Genomic DNA, 16181 nt, shown 5'->3' with positions numbered 1-16181 from the left:
ATCTACTCATAACCAAAAGTAGTATCGTTCATCAGGACACATGTACTTTTCCTACTTTTTCACATAACTTAAGACATGAGTGCTGTAATAGCAGATTAAAATAAGTATGTTGATTCTGGACTTGAGAGTTAAGTTTCTGTAGGAAAAGTATTTGGTTCTAAGTTAAGGCAGAATTGCCCAGTATTAGACAGACCTTCTCACTCCTTCTCCCCTTGAAGGGAAAATAAGCCTAGCTTCAAATTTAAGGGTGAGAACTTTGACTGGTAATGAGTAAGAATGCATTAGCAAAAAGAGATTCTTATTTCAGCCATTTGAAACCAAAATGGTTTTTCAGTCCAGGTATAACTATTTTGTTTAGGTGGAGGGACTTTTGAAAGCATTGAGAAAAAAACAAACAAACCCAAACCCAAAATGCTGATTGCTGGCTATAGCAGTTAAAAGAAAAAAAACAAGAAAAAAAAAAAAAAAAAAATCACAAAAATGGCTGGATGCAAGTACATTCCAGATTCACCCAGCTCGCTGTACTAATTACTGTGCTTTAATGAGCAAACCATGCCCATGAAGCGCTACTTCTGCAGCTCTGATCGAGGGTGCCTCAAACCCCAGACCCTGCAGAACTGGGGCTGTGTTTCAGACTCCATCACAGTAGCAATCAAATTGTAAACATGAAAGAAAGCCATTCAGATCCCCCAGCGAATAGAATAAATACACAAAGAAAGTATTTAGGTTTCCCTGCTTTTAAAAGCCTGTATCAAAACTCGGAATGGAAAGCATACGGCTGGGACTTGAGCAGACCGAGCAGCTCTGTTCAGCTCAGGCCAGGCCCCAGGCAGTGATTTCTTCCAACAGTAGTTTCTCTCCTGTTTACTTTCCAAGCTGTAGCTTTGGTTCATAGAACTACAGCCAGTGTTCAGGACCCTTCCCATTACAGCAATATTTAGGCACTACTAGCAACAGAGGCTATTAAAAATAATAATCAGAAAGGCAGTAAGAAACAAGAGACTCCTTTGCTGGGGGAAGAGTAGTCTTTGCTGGGGTATGACCAAGATGAATACCAACTACTTAGAGAAGGCTGGAAAAAATCAAGTAGGAAGAATAATCCTCTTTGCATGTTCTCTTCATAATAAACCTGGAAGTTTGACCTCTAGTATTCTGAACCAACCCCTATTTTAATGATAAAGCTATAATTTCCCCTCCCTGAAGCACAGCATTTTCCCCTTGGCTATCACAGAAGAGCTTGTGTCTTCCAATTTGTTAGATACCTACACCTGCAACAGCAAGAGCTGATCCAAACCGTTCCAAGCTCTCAATCCAAACTGCCACTCCAAGAAAGCCTTTGAAATATGTCTATTTTCAGCAATCACACTGCTTGGAAAAGCTAGTCCTAGGACATTTAAAGACTGGTCAATAAAGTACCTGTTACTCAGTTAATCAGCCTCAACTGTTATTTCCACTGAAAGAGCAGGCTGTAATATTAGCCACACGGGGCGGGGGGCGGGTGGGCCACGGAAAGCTGTGTAATCCTAATGTTTTGACCTGTGTAAAAGCTAAGGATGAGCATGAGAAAAATGCACCAGAAATTGTTCACATCTCAGCATCATTCATCCCAGCTCCCCCAGCTGAACAGAGCTCATTCATAGGGACTCAGCATTTAGCACCAAAATTGACTGTAATACATAATAATCTGCACTGAAATATCTTGATACTTGTTTTGTGAGAAAAAGGGTTCCTTATTTATTAACCTTCAACATAAGCAAGTGGAAGTTGAAAAGATTCAAAATAAGAACAAGAGAAGAAATGGTGCAGACACCTAAATTTGAATTGCGTGGCAAGAGTTCCTTCAGTTGGAAAAAATCCTCATATTAATTTATAATAATGAAATGAGACATGTGAAAGAAGGAAGAGTGACTGCACTGAACAGCCAGAAGTGCACTTTATCAATGGAAGATGAATTCAGCTTGGAAATTTGGCAGGCAGAGCAATCAGAGAGCGACAGCATACTTGAGTAGGCAAACCTGGAAAGAGTTTTAAGACAAGATTAGATCAGCTGGTAGAATTTCTAAGACAGAATATTCTGTTTGACACAGCACTGAACTAGGAAATACAGAAGGCTTTGCTGGCACTGCCATCTTGGACTTTGCACGACCTTGTTTTAAGCTGAATTGTCACTACTAAATAAAATAGGGTTTGTTTTTTTTAACAGGCTTGATTATCAGATAGCAGCGCTCTCAGCATCTCTCTGGATGTAGCCTGCCAAGAGATGTTAACAAAGTAGGACACTGGCAGGAACGGAAATGCTTCCTCCCCCACCCCCAAGTATCTATAATATTTTCCTAACTAACGTGGAGCTCAATGCAAATTATTAACTCTTGGTAATAAGTTTCCCACCACGGTAAGATAAAATGCTAATGTTGTTTCTTCCATAGTCCTGCAGCATACCATTCTCCCTGAATATAATCATCAGAAAGAACACAACTGGAGTAAAAAATTGCACTTGCATTCCTAAGATAAAACACCTGTCATCTTTGGGATGGATAAAGCCAGAAAAAAAGGGAATTCCATAAGTGAACAGTTATATAGAATGCAAAAGAAAGACTTGTTTATTTTCCAATGCAGTATTTTGAGAAAGCTGTGGTAAGCACTGCTTTAAATATGTTTACTTACAAATTCTTGAGAAAAAGTTGCTCTCTGGGAACTGATCATGACTGATCATGTCCTGGGATGGAAGAAGGCTGGGAATGGGAAGTATTAAAGAGCCCACCCATTCTGCATGTGTAATCACTACCCCAGGGTGAAGCAGTTAGCTAGCCCCATCAATGGGATGGGTACATTTGGGGTTCACCAACTAATACACCCCCAAATTTCTACTCCCAGTTGGTTTAGTAAGCAGTCTCTACATAACTGACTTGTGTCAGAAACCATTAGAAATCTCCACTGGCAGCACTAAGTGACACCCACTATGTTAAAGATAAACAAAGAACCCAAATTCCTCTTTTTTCAAACAGGGTTGCCATGTTTTCCATGCTGCTGGGCACTGACTCCAAAAACCAATGGAGTATTTCACTTTTCAAGCTGCCTAAAAAGCTAGAGTGGTAATTTAATCACAAACCATGACTCCTCCTCTTCCCCAACTTAAACCTAATTACTAGAAGAATAGTATTTAGGAGAATTAGGTGCACAACAGACCAGCCATTCTGCTAGAAAGGGCATGAAACTTCCCAGGCAAAGCACACACATCTCAAGACTCACCTCTACTAACACCTTACTAGACTTTGGTGGGTGAAGGACTATGAAGCCAATCAATGCAGAAGTGAGACGGTACCTTATAAAATGTGGGCACCTCGGAGCATTAATTACTGCTAAACAGGCAAGGTTAAACCAGCAGCAAGACAGTAGGGTTAGGAGTCAAGAATTCCCTTCTGGTCAAGCTTACTTGACCAAAAAACTGGGTAAAGACAGTTCAGAAAATACACAAGTTGCTTCCAGCAAACCTGCAAGGGCCAGTTATCAAACTGTAAACTCTTCGGGGCCAGTATTGTTCCTTTGGTTCAATCTATTCAGTATTCATGAGCTAGCCCAACAGAGACCCAGAGTACAACTTGTACTCAGAAATAGCACAATTCCAGCTCTAAGTGCATCTCCCACAAAGAAATGAGATTTTAAGAACAGACCAGCATAACAGAATCCATGAGAGATACACAAGGTCACAAAATGCTGGATTTTCCTTTAACTCTAAAAAGAATATTTTGGTAGTGTTTCTGTAAGAAACAAAAGGTAGAAAAGCTTTCGGAAACCTGTATCTGGACACACAGCATTGTTTACATCATGATCTCTCCAAGGCAGTGGTAGCCCAGCCAGCTCTGTCACAGTTGAGAAGAACCTGGTATGTTTTCCAAGGGTTCATGCCATTTAGAAGAAAAAAGATACCCCAAATACAGTTAAACTTGTTTCGGACATTTACAGGAAAATAATCTTTCTGTATGCTGGATTGTTTTTCTCATTTTGAGAGAAAGCACGCTGGTTTATAAAGTCTCCACCATGAGCCAGAGTTCAAGAAGTAGATTGTTTTACACCTAAAGGACTCATTCCGCTATTGCCTTGCAATACCAAACCACAATATCCACGCTTGCTTGTTCTGACAATGCTGCTGCTGCTCCTTTTTTCTCCCAGAGGGGAGACTAAAATTGTGTATTCCCTCTTGTTCCATTTTGAAGGAGTTTCAGTTAAAGCCAAAAACCGAGCTCGTAGTATTTTTGGAGCTATTTTTGTGCTGTAATATCAGTGCAGCAGCTGGAGTGCCCTGGATACATACAACAAATGCGCTTGTTTCGGTTGTGTTAAGGCAGGGATGGGACATTGCATTATAAGTAACATCGGCATGAGGCTATACAATATGTGACTGATTTAAAGCATGTGACTTTAATCAAGCAATGTGATTTCAATATGCATGTGGTTTTCTGTTGCAATTCAAGCTGTTTTGGCACCAGAACTAGTTTTAGATTTGGATAAAGATACAACAGAGATCTATAGATGTGAAAAACCAACACACAAATGAGTAAGAGAACTTATCTCAAATTAGCATTTAAACTTGTCTTAGTATAATATCTGATATTGATAAGCATTTTACAGAACATATTTTTATTTGATAATTGCTTGTATTTATAGCAATCCTTGTTCTTTTAATGTACTTCTGTAGGCACATAGCAAAAAAAAATTTTAACAAAAAAAATCATTCTGTTATGTATTTTACTGAGCCAAGTCATCAACATGCAATTCACGAGTGAGTTCCAACTCTTTAAAAAAAAAAGTTTAAATAGGTATTTGACAGCTTTCCCTTTCTTCGCCCCTCAAAGTGCTAACCCTCAGTTGGGACCTGTAATCTATCACCCATTCAGCAGGTTTGCTCACTACATGCACTGAATGTACGTAATGCACAGGCAAAGGAAGAGATTTGCTCGCCCTCACCAAGCGGGTCATTCGCATCACATCCCGAACAGGCAACCAGACCAAATCTGGGAACAGCGAAGGATGCTGCTACTTAGAGGTGTGAAGGACTGCGAGTGCTAAGCTTCATCTGAACGTATGTTTAACTACTGCTGCCACCAAATATAGCCTCCTTGCGAATACATCCAGCAAGAGTTAGTGAAATTGTTAGTCCAACCTTCAGATAACGTTTATGGTTTCCAAACTATTTAACACATATGCTATGCTTTGCTTCCCATTAACACTTCCAAACTGCTTTATTGCCCGTGTCTTCTCACCCTCGCTTCAGTCCGTGTGTTAACAAGCTTGCAGCAACCAGAGCCTGCAATTAGTAGAACCGAGACTTTTACCTGCAGTACGGTCCTGCACGAAAACAAGCATCTAAAACATGCTTCTATGTTCAGAGACATCGAGTGTCCCCCCCCAACTCCCAGCATGGCCCTGCACATACAGCAGCAGGTCCTTCCTGTCCCCCATGGGGTACATATATGCAATGCAATGACTCATGCAAGAGAGGCTCAGAAGTGTTTGTCGGGTGAGAGTCCAACTGAAAGCTAAGCATCCCGCATTAAAGAAATTATTTTGACGTACACAGCTTTTACTTGCACCAAAGCTAAAACAAATACATCTGAAAACACTCTGAAGGCATTAAGAAGTCCAGCATATATGACATATGCAACATTTCCCTAAACCTTTGCCAAGAAATATTTTATGCAGTACATATGAAGCGCGTGAATTAGCAATTTTTACTTAAACCATTTACCTTTTCAGCAGCCAGCCATTATCCTGTGATTGCTGATGCTCTACAGTAGGCTCAGGCGCTCAAGCAGCAGCAGGTTGCCAAAAAAAAATTGGCAGGAGAAAATGGCATTTGCCAGCTGCAGGTACTATCTGCTATTCTGAAGGTACTCTTTTACAAAAAGACTGTATTTACCCATACAGACAAGAAATCACAGGAGATGATAGTTCTGTGACGGAACACTAAAGTGACGAAGTAAATGCCATGAGAGATCTTTCTCATGAATCCAGAGTGCCCTTGATCACAGCGTGAGAGCAGAAATTGAGCTCCATGACTGAATTTTAAAAATACAAAGGTAACAAGCTTCCAACCTCAAACTACTGTACTCTGTTCCCAATGCCATCTCAGGCCCTAAGAGTGTTCTCAAACTGGGAAAAGGTAAAAAATGCCTTCCTACACAATATGTTGTCTGAACTAAAAGAATTATTTATAGTTGCTACATTTATTATTATTATAAACTGTAAGTTGTTATGAACTATAAAATGTTTATAATTTCATTTTATGAAAAATATTTTATTTATTTAAAGAAAGGTGTCAATAATGGTAAATTGACTATATATAAGTTTTACGGGTAATCTTTCCTTATTAAACATGTGCAAAGATAATATGCAATCTGCAGCATTGTATGATACATTTTCACATTTTAGTCTCTAATCTTCTTCCCCCAGGCAGCACCTGTTCTCACTGAAAACTACTGAAGCACTCTTCACTACCATTTGTAAAGTGCCTTTTCTTTCATGTTTGAGAACATGGGAAAACCACACGATAGATCAGAACTCCCCAAACCCCCTCCCTTCTACCTAATCTTCAGCACAAGGATGTCTTTTTATATATACACACATCTATATATATATAAAAAAATCCTTCAGCACATCTGAGTTTCTACAGAAGTGAAGAATCATTTCTTCAGAACTGTGCCCATCTCCTCCCACAAATGGCTTTCAAGCAGAGCTTTGAAATTTTCCTTTTAAATCATGTTCACTAAGGAGGTGGGGAGATGGGAAGAGAAAAGGACATTGAGAAAAGGATGAAGGGAGGAGCTGTTAAAGTGATCTAATACGCAAGCACAGCAGCAAGGATCCCTATCCTCACCAGTATTTCTACTTTATGAAGTACAATTTTCAAATGCTTTACATTAGGCCCTAATAGGTCAACTGGATATAGAACAGCTTCTGCAAATTGATAGCATGTATTAATTGGTCATGCACCTATTACCTGCAGAACCCGCAGTGCCCCTCCATCTCTCAGTACTGTGAAGTCTCAGGATGACAGGCTACTCATGTCATTTTAAATATTTAAGGTAGCCTAAGAAATTCCAGCCCCATTCAGCATTAAGACATAGCTTTTAATTTACTTCAAAGGTGGGAAACATAACATAAACCCTTTATGCAGTTTGTGCCGCCCCATCTTTTGTCCACCTCTCATTGCACAAACCTAATCTGAGTGTGCCAGGAGACAAAGCTACTACCTGGCTAATAGCTGCGAGATCAGCCCAGGGTCAGCAGAAGGCAGCAAATGCAAAATTCAGGCTCCAGCTGAACCTTAAGCAAACCACATTACATGTCCTGCATATTTTACTGCACAAAGTTCAAGACAGTAAAATATCAAGTTACATACTATGCTATAGGTGTTTTCCATGAACTGTACAAACAGTGCAACAAGCACTGATGCTGCTTTTGGATGCGCCACTCTTCGACTGATACTGGTAACTCAGTAAGAAACACTGAATTAGATTTTGCATCTTTCACACTGGAAACACAATCACAATATGAGCAAAAAGGGTTCGTCTGGGTTTTTTTCAAAACAAAAAAACAACCAAAACCAAACCAACCAAACAAAAACCCCCAAACAAACAAAAACCAAACCAAAACCTGCACTCTTTTGCTTCCCAAGTAGTGGAACGCTTCTTTCTTCAAATCCTAGATTTCAGCCAGACAACATAGAGGCAGCAGATTAAGTTGTAACTGAAAACCTCAAGAGTGCAAGTAAAGTGTTTCATTCAACAGCCAGAAACCAGGTTACTGACTTCAGCTTTTTTATTCTTCCTTGTACTCCACCTGCTTCACAGAACAGGTCACTTCATAGCCTTTCCCTTCTGATTTCGGGTAATTGAGCCTCCCATGCCAAGCGATGCCAGGCACCAAGCCCCCCACCAGTGGGGCCAGCAGCCATGGCACAGGCGTTTCCCCAGCAAGTGGATCCGATGTGCCCTGCGTGCTCCCTCCCGACATGCAGATTCGCCAGCCCTGCCAAGTCACAATACAAACGCCAAAGGCTTAGTATTGCTGTGAGCAAACAGAGCCCATAGGTTTTCAGTAAACAAAGCAAGCAGATGCCTCTCAAAGCCCACCGTATGCATGCAACACTTGCATCGCCCTGGCATCCACCCAAGGTCAGCACCTTTCCGCATGTTGAAATTCAGCATCCCAAACTGGCAAGACATCCCTGAGGACCACCTCATCCGCCTGCTTACTCTATTTTTACTACAATCATGATGACTACAGCTCTCTAAATGGAGCAGCTTTTAAAGCTAGAATTAGGAAGATTTAGAAAGGCTCAATTTGAAATCGCGACTTTTGCAAAAGAAAGAAGAGTCCTACAGATCTTCCAGGTGGAAGAAAAATAAAACCCACAAACCTCCACAAACTTCATCAGAAGCACCTGCATGTAGGAAAGATGAAGGTGAACAAATGGCTCCTGCCTTTACGCTGCCACTTAGGCACTATGTGCCCAAGAGATGCCACACGCAGACTTCCCTGCTTCATCCTGGCTGCTGGGTGGCAGAACTGCCCCACAGAAATACTCTTCCCTTCCAGAGACAGGGATGCACCAGCTCTGGGAAGGGAAAGCTCGCAGCTGTACACCCAGCTGCGCCTCTTCTCAGGGAACACCCCATGGGAAGGAAAACCAAGCCTTTCCTGCACTTTCTTTCAGAGCATGCATTACTTGGGAAAGCCATGCTGCACAGCTGCAGACGCACTGGGATCTGGCCTCTCTGCAGAGGAAGATGGACATATTGCACCAGTCATGCTCAAAAAGTCATTTTGAATCTGGCAAGAAAGAATTTGGAGGATCATGAAGCACCTACTGGCCAGCACAAGGTACTTCCCTGTAGCAGGCATAAGCAATTTAGGAGGGGGGGGGGAATTAAGGACTAAAAGGAAAAAAACCCCAAAACCCTGAAGTATTTGCATCAAAGGAGTCTGAATTTTAAGGCAGTGAAGCAGAGGTAGCAAATTGGAAACAACTGCCTAAAAACATAACTGACTTTTATGCACAGCGTTTCTCTGCAAGACAGGGTGAAAGCGCTTTTTACATCAAACCCTATGAGCATCAGAGTCCTTTTTTGCTTATAAAACAGCAAAGGAGCAGTCGTATTCATTTATCAAACACGGTCATCTGGTCTGAAGTTTTTCAGATATTTATTTTCTTTCTTTTTTTCAGGAGCTGGGTAACCAGATCATCTGTGGCCAACTTCATCCTTCTTTTTACCTGCAAGAAGACTTGCAGGAATTGGCAAGACTTAACTATAAGGCAAATCTTTATTTCTGGCTTCAACTATAATTTGTGACTCATGAATTATATTATTCAACATGCACATGAAAAATAATAGCTATCATATTACCTGCTGCAACAAGAGTGGATCGCTGCTTTTTAGAGTTTATTCAAACAGGCAACTAATAATATTTTCCATTTATCAAAAATCTCTAAAGCACAATGGGTGTTCAATTTATCATATTTAATATTCAGTGAAGGAGGACGTTGCTGCTTTCAACACTGAAATCCCAAACAGAGAAATTAAAACAAATCACTTCATCTAGAAACCAAACAAACAATTACATGGAGGAACAATGCCAAAAAGGAAACTGAACAGCTGTGTTCGTCAGCCCTTATTAACAGTAAAAATAACACCTTATTTCATTTTCTAGGAGTTACTTATTATCACCTGAGAAACAAAACAAAGTCTATTAGTATACAAATGAAAAGTGTCATACCATCAAAATGCTATTCCAGTAGAAAAATACTTGGGACTACCTTATCGGGTGTTCTCAGCACAAGATCCGCAGACGCTAATAATCTCAAGGAGGCTGTGGGTGCCCAGCCCTTAGGAAACCAAGTCATTAAAGGCTACTTTTATTCAAAGCCCTGATAAAAACCACACATACTCTTGTGGAGATCATGAGAGATTTAGAGCAAGTTGTAAGAGCCATGCTAAGCTTTTCTTATTATTCCATCAAAAAAAAAAAAAAAGCCACAGTAAGACCTAACAGCTAATGCCAGCTCTGATTTAATATTACTTTTGCAAAAACATGTCCAGCACCGTATTTCAGGGTTGCATTACAAAACAGCAAGAGCTACCTGAAGTCTAGATCTACCTCCTTCAGATGTCAATGAAACCCCAGAAAGGTGCTGTGTGCAGGCATGCACCATCACAGCTTGCAACCAACAGCTAAAATAACCAAAATGCAATCTGGAAGTGGGAGATTCTTTGTATGCTCCAATACAAGGGGTAGGCACTAAATGCTATTAACTGCTCAGTCATAAGATGCTTGTTTAACCCCCCCGCCCCGTGCAAGCCGTGCATAGCCCTACTGTATTAGTCCAATTGTGAGCAACAAATCTGACTACTTAATATGCAAATTCCCTTGGTCAGTCTTCCATAGAAGCACCATGAAAGCAGTTATTGTAACTTCAAATTAGACATGTGATATGCAGCACTGCACAGTACTCTAAGGAAAATATTTAAGAAACTGTTGTCCGGTTACTGAAAGCAGAGGTTGAGCACAATATTTGGCTTTGCAGAAGTTAACAAAGCGCTAGTACTGCATCAAATACTGCAGGAGGAATTTATATTTTTAGTAATCCCTATTCTAGCGTGTCAGTCAAATGTGCAGCCCTATTTCCACTTGTCCCTATTATCACTGCTGGGTGATAGGGGCAGCAGTAAAGAAGACAAATTTCAAACAGAATCAGCATCTTTTATAACAAAGAAGGGCGATAAGAACTCCAGCAGGCAGGCAAACATCATGTCAAGGAGAGCGCAGCAGCAATCAGACAGCTGCAGCCAAAAGGCTTAATCTGTAATGACTTGTCATGCCCATACTTCTAGACACTGGATTTCCTGCCCTTTCGTTATTCCACACAAATAACTGTCTCGCTGAACTTTACCAAGTAAGACAAAGTAATATGCAACTTCTAACAGGGGTAAGAGTTTGCCAGAAGAAAATGAATGGGTTCATGTTTCTCCTTTTCCATCCCACTGCTCCCCTCCAAAGAAAGAAAAGAAATTTAAGAAGAGCCCTCCAGAAAGGACTTGCCTGTGGGGATGGTAAGTTGGCAGCGCAAGTTCTCCTGTTTTTGCTAAACTGTACATACCTGATGAACTATTAAACCTTACACACAGGCACAAGCGCAGAGTTTTCCAGCAGTTAACTCCAAACCCAATGCTTTTCCGACCACACAACTGAAGAAGTCACATAACCTGTAAGTGGTTAGAGAACAGCTACTTCTCCCCAACTCTCACCATCCTGCAGAAACTCAGTCACCTTTGACAAGGCACAGCAAGAACAGATGTGGTGCTCGGCTCCTGAAAGCTTGGAATGCCGGATGGGAGACAGCTGAGCTAAATGGATGAGGGGGGGAAACCCTGTGTCTATAAACCACCTAGTGATCATGTTTTATTCTTCTTTGTATCTCCTTTAACAAGCCACCAATAAATCCATCTCACCATCCATGGCACCCACCCACCACAATACCACTTTGCAGGACTACAACGCACCAATTGTCGAGGCAGGAACTTTTCCCCAAATACAACAAACAATATTCTGTTAAAATGAAAACTTGGTAAAAAGAGCAGTGATAATGAAACAGCTGGTACCAATCTGCAAAGACCATTTCATTTCCAGCAGGATGGGCAGAGTAGCATCTGTTTAATTCTTGTTAAGGAACAGACTCCTCCTGCTTTGGTCAATGCGAACAGAAACACGCAATAAGCTGGTACACATACATAGGAGAGCTGGTATTTTTTATTAACTCAGTCTTACACACAGAGACACACTTGAGTATATGAAATGACTCTCCAGATACATGCAAGCATCTTGACCTTGAAAAATACCAATAGTAAAAGACAAAGGAAGCACATGCAGTCAGGGCACGCTGTCAGCTTTGCCAAGCAGCAGAGAAGTAATGGGAAGTGCCAGTGATTGACAAAAGGACTGAGGAGAATATGGGCACGTGGCAAATCCTGATCTCGAGTCCAGTGATTCTGTCGAGGAAGATTTTGCCAGCTCTCCACAGCACTGTAATGGATTGAGACCAGTATGAATTAGACCTGAGATCCAGCTCCCACTTTTACACAGCATCAAGCACTGCTATTACTGCCTAATCAATCTCTTGGCGACTCATAACTCTCCAAGAAACTCTTCCATTCTGGGGAAAAGACAAAGCCTCCCCAAAATCACTCCATCACTGGCAACGCTCTGGTTAGAACTGAGATGTTTCTGTTCCAAAATACCTTCCTGAGACTTATAAATGATCTGGCCCTGCTTATTGACAGCAATCTGAAAGCAAATACACCAGAGTAGGTCACAGCCTAGGAGCTGGAGGAAATGAGCCTTATATGGGAAACAGGAATAAGTTGCCTTTCTGCGCCATTCTAGTCTCCAAATTGTGTTCGCTTGTGCTTCAGCTGGTTCACTTGCTGGTGCCTTAAGACATAAGCTCCCTTGAGAGAGCAAGTCAGATTTCATACTTGGTGTGGGCACGTTTGCAGAATTTGTAAAGCTAAGAATTCCTGCAGGCTGGACTTTGACATCTCAGGAGTCAGATTTATAAAAGATATTCTGTGGTTCTTTCAGCTTAACCTACACCCCCTTTTTTTCCTTATTGAGAGGCAGGAACAGATACGTAACATTACAAAACAGGCTATTGCACACTGTAGCTGATTGTTTAAGACAGTCCTAAGCAGCCCATAATTCAACTGAAATTTCATCACTTCTCACTTCAGCGAGACAACCTTAAGGACCATTATCCTTAGAGCATGAATCAACACAAGCCAGCTGACATGCATTTTGCATCTCTTACATCTTGAAAAACCCAGCTGCTGTTCTAATGCACCAAGCACAATAGGTTATTTAACCCCAAAGCAGCAGTGTGTCATGCCATGTGAACGCCAAAGCAGGAATATGCTCCCAGTAAGTCCATCCGGGACAGCAATCTGTGGATAACTTGGATGGAGACTGCCCACCCCATGTGCTGCTACTGGGCATGTAATAAGATTATTTTACATTATCAGCCAAACTCTGATAGTTTTTTCCCTCCCACCTCATTCATTTGACATCACAGGCAAGATAAGAGTGAGGAAATTAAACTAAGGCTATTTCTGTGACATGATCTCACCTCATATCACCTAGCTACTGAAGCAGGTTTCTGAAAAAATGTCAACGTAGCTTTTAACGCTATTTTTCAGTCACAATTTTTGGGGTATGTAATGATTCCTGCCATTCTTTTTTTGTGACTTTTAGTATCCTCTGGTCACTTCCGCACTGACACTCTTGCATTTTTTACTGGTTGGTAAGTCTGCTTAGTACAGATGCATTTTAGATAACTCGCTTCTTCCCCCTTTTTTTTAATAGAGGAGAAGAGTAAGAAAGACTCACACGAGACAAAGCTATAAAATTCCCTTTAATGACAATGATGTGATTAAATCCTACACAGTTCTTAGGAGCTGGACTTTCTGGTGTTTCTATGAACTATGTATCTGGCATTAATCAGCAGGTGGCTGCTTCAGATGTAATTTTAAGTGCTGCATTACTTTTTTTTTTTTTTTTTTTTTTTTTTAAATTATGGAATGACAGCAAGGTCACTGATACAACAGAATATCTATCAGCTGGGGCATCCGAAATAAAACCAGACTGACAAATAATATTCTGTAAAGCACAGGGGAAAATGTAGACCTAGGTCAGCAATTTTCAACCTGAGATCTGTGGACCCTGTATGTGTGAGGACTACTTATAAGCCAAGTGTCCTGTTGGTAGGCTGACTTTAAAAGACTATAAAGCATGTACAGCTCAGCTGGAGAACATCAGGGGTCCACAAACCTAAGAACGTTGAAAAAGCAATCATTCAGACATTTAGGTAGAGAAAAACATTACGGGTAAAGGCCGCTTACGCTGCAGCAGCGTTTCCACATCAGCTACGCTCGCCGAGTAGGTGTGCGCTTGCACACGAGTGAGAACGCGCTGCTCCAGCACCTGAAGTCGCTGGAAATTGATTATTAAGCACGGGTGATTTAGGCTGGAGGAAAGCATCCATCTTTCTTGGAGAGAATAAAACGAAAACCCAAACCCGCAGCAGTGCCAGGATCTAAGTTATCTGAAGAATTATTTTCTGCACACCACAAGGAGCTGAGCCCAAGGAAAACAAAGTTTGGGAGCCCCAGGCAGGCCCCTTCCCCAGCCCGTCTTTATTTCATCAGCCGCCAGCCCCCGGGCCCCGCCGGCCCGGCGGAGGGGCCGCGCCGCCGAGCCCCCAGCCACGGGGCCGCGTCCGAGGGCGAGGAGGGGGGGGCTCCGCCCGCCGGGGCTGCGCCCACCCGGCCGCCCCGCCGAGCCCCCGGGCGCTGTGAGCGGGCCGGGGTGCCCCGCACACACACCTCCCCCCCCCCCCCCCCGCCGCCCCAGGAAAGTTGCGGCCCGGGAGGCCGCGCCGGGGCCGGCCGCGGGGTGTGTGTGTGTGTGTGTGTGCGTGTGTGTGGGGAGGGAGGGAAGCCGGGCGCGGCGCCCCGAGGCCGGCGAGGGCAGCGCGGCTCCCTCGCCCGGCGCCGGCCCCGGGCGCGTCCCCCGCCGCAGGCCCCGGCCCGCAGCGCCCGACCCGGGGTCCGTGTCCCGTCCCCCCCGCGACGCCGGGGGTGGCCCGGCCGCCCACCCCCCCCCATCCCATCCCATCCCATCCCAACCCCACCCGGGACCCGGCGCTCACCTCCGGTGCCGTCCGAGTTCTCGTTGAGGCTGCCCGAGGAGTCGTGGTGGGAGCCCACACACCCGCCCATGGGGCCCGCCCGGCCCGCAGACCCGCCGCCGAGCCGCCCCCCCACCCCCCTCCCCCTGTAGCCGAGCTCCGCCGCCGGCCGGGCAGGCGCGTTGGCTCCGGAGCCGCCTCCTCGCTCTGCAACACCGCCCCCGAGGCGCGGCCTCCTCCCGCCGCCCTGCTCCGCCTCCGGCCCGCCGGGGCCCGCCCCGGCCCCGGGCTCGCCCCGACCGCGGCCTCGGCCCCGGCCCCGGCCCGCCGCGGCCCGGTCGGCCCGCCGCCTCGCCTCGCCTGGCCTGGTCTTGCGCCACGGCGGCCCCTTAGGGCGGGATGGGCCTGGCCGCGGCCCGGCGCCGCCGAGCCTGAGGCCGCCCCGAGCCCCCCGCCCAGGGGCGGCGGCCCCGCGGGGCAGCGCGAAGCCCCGGTGGAAGTTGGCGGGCGGCCCCGGGGCGCCGCGATCGGCCCCGCCGCAGGGGTCGGGCTGTGCCGCGGGCCGGGGCGCAGAGCGGCCGGGGGAGGAGGTCGAGAGCCGCGGGCTTTCTCCGGGGCGTGCGGGGCCGACCGCCCCCCGCTGCGGGCAGCGCTGCGGCGAGGCCCCGGGCGGCCTCCAGGCTCGGAGGGCGCAGGGGTCGGGCGAGCAGGGCCGGCCTGGCCGGGCCGGCTGGGTCGCCGGGGCCTCAGGTGGCGAGATGCGAGTTATTTTTTTCTTAGTGTGCGGTCCGGGGCTTTCCCGTGGTTTCCTATGTTATTTATGTCTGCACACGGAAAGACGGTACACGCGCGCTCAGAGATAAATCCGTATCCCACCAATCATCCAACCACCTCTGTGTTAACAGGCTGACAGTTTAAATTAAAAGAAAACTAAGCAAAATCAGTACCTCTTGGTCAATCCGCACCAGACTTCCATCCCGAGAAGAAAAGTTTGACTTTTGTGCGCTTCACGCCTGGCGGGTTTATATTATTTTGGTAGCGATCTCGCCGTGGATTTGGGCAGTTACGGTTCATACACTATCAGATGCACTGTAGCTCTTTGAAACAACCAGCAGTAAGTCAGAACATTGAAAAATGGAAGCAGACAGTGCAAAAAATAAAGCATGGTAACAGACTGTGCTCTGGCTTCCCCGCACGCTCTGCTGTGCATGGCAGCATAATGTTCTGATACACAAAATAGCAGAAAACAAAAGCTGAGCATATTTTACCTCCTTAAAGAAGACATTGCAAATGTATTTTTTGGAACTAAAATAGCATAGCTGTTTGTAGAGCTCATAGTCACCACAGTGAAAGGAACAGATGGACAAACCCATTTTTCCACCATTAATTTTCCTACATAATCTTCATACCGAAAGACCAACCAGCCTTTGGGAAGGCACTT

At 44.6% G+C, this 16181-nt stretch overlaps 1 protein-coding gene across 1 annotated transcript in view; it reads right to left on the bottom strand.

The window, feature by feature from the left end:
* Nucleotides 1–14856, bottom strand: part of UBTD2 (ubiquitin domain containing 2) — a 61364-nt gene extending 46508 nt beyond the window's left edge. The window contains exon 1 of the mRNA XM_049829982.1: nucleotides 14762–14856. Within this exon, the coding sequence (XP_049685939.1) occupies nucleotides 14762–14831 (70 nt within the window). The 5' untranslated portion in view covers nucleotides 14832–14856. The remainder of the gene's footprint in view (nucleotides 1–14761) is intronic.
* Nucleotides 14857–16181: the final 1325 nt, after the last annotated feature.

The sequence above is a fragment of the Accipiter gentilis genome, chromosome 26, assembly GCF_929443795.1.
Source record: "Accipiter gentilis chromosome 26, bAccGen1.1, whole genome shotgun sequence".
In the NCBI taxonomy this organism is placed as follows: Eukaryota; Metazoa; Chordata; class Aves; order Accipitriformes; family Accipitridae; genus Astur; species Astur gentilis.
This window is presented reverse-complemented; position numbering and strand designations above follow the sequence as displayed.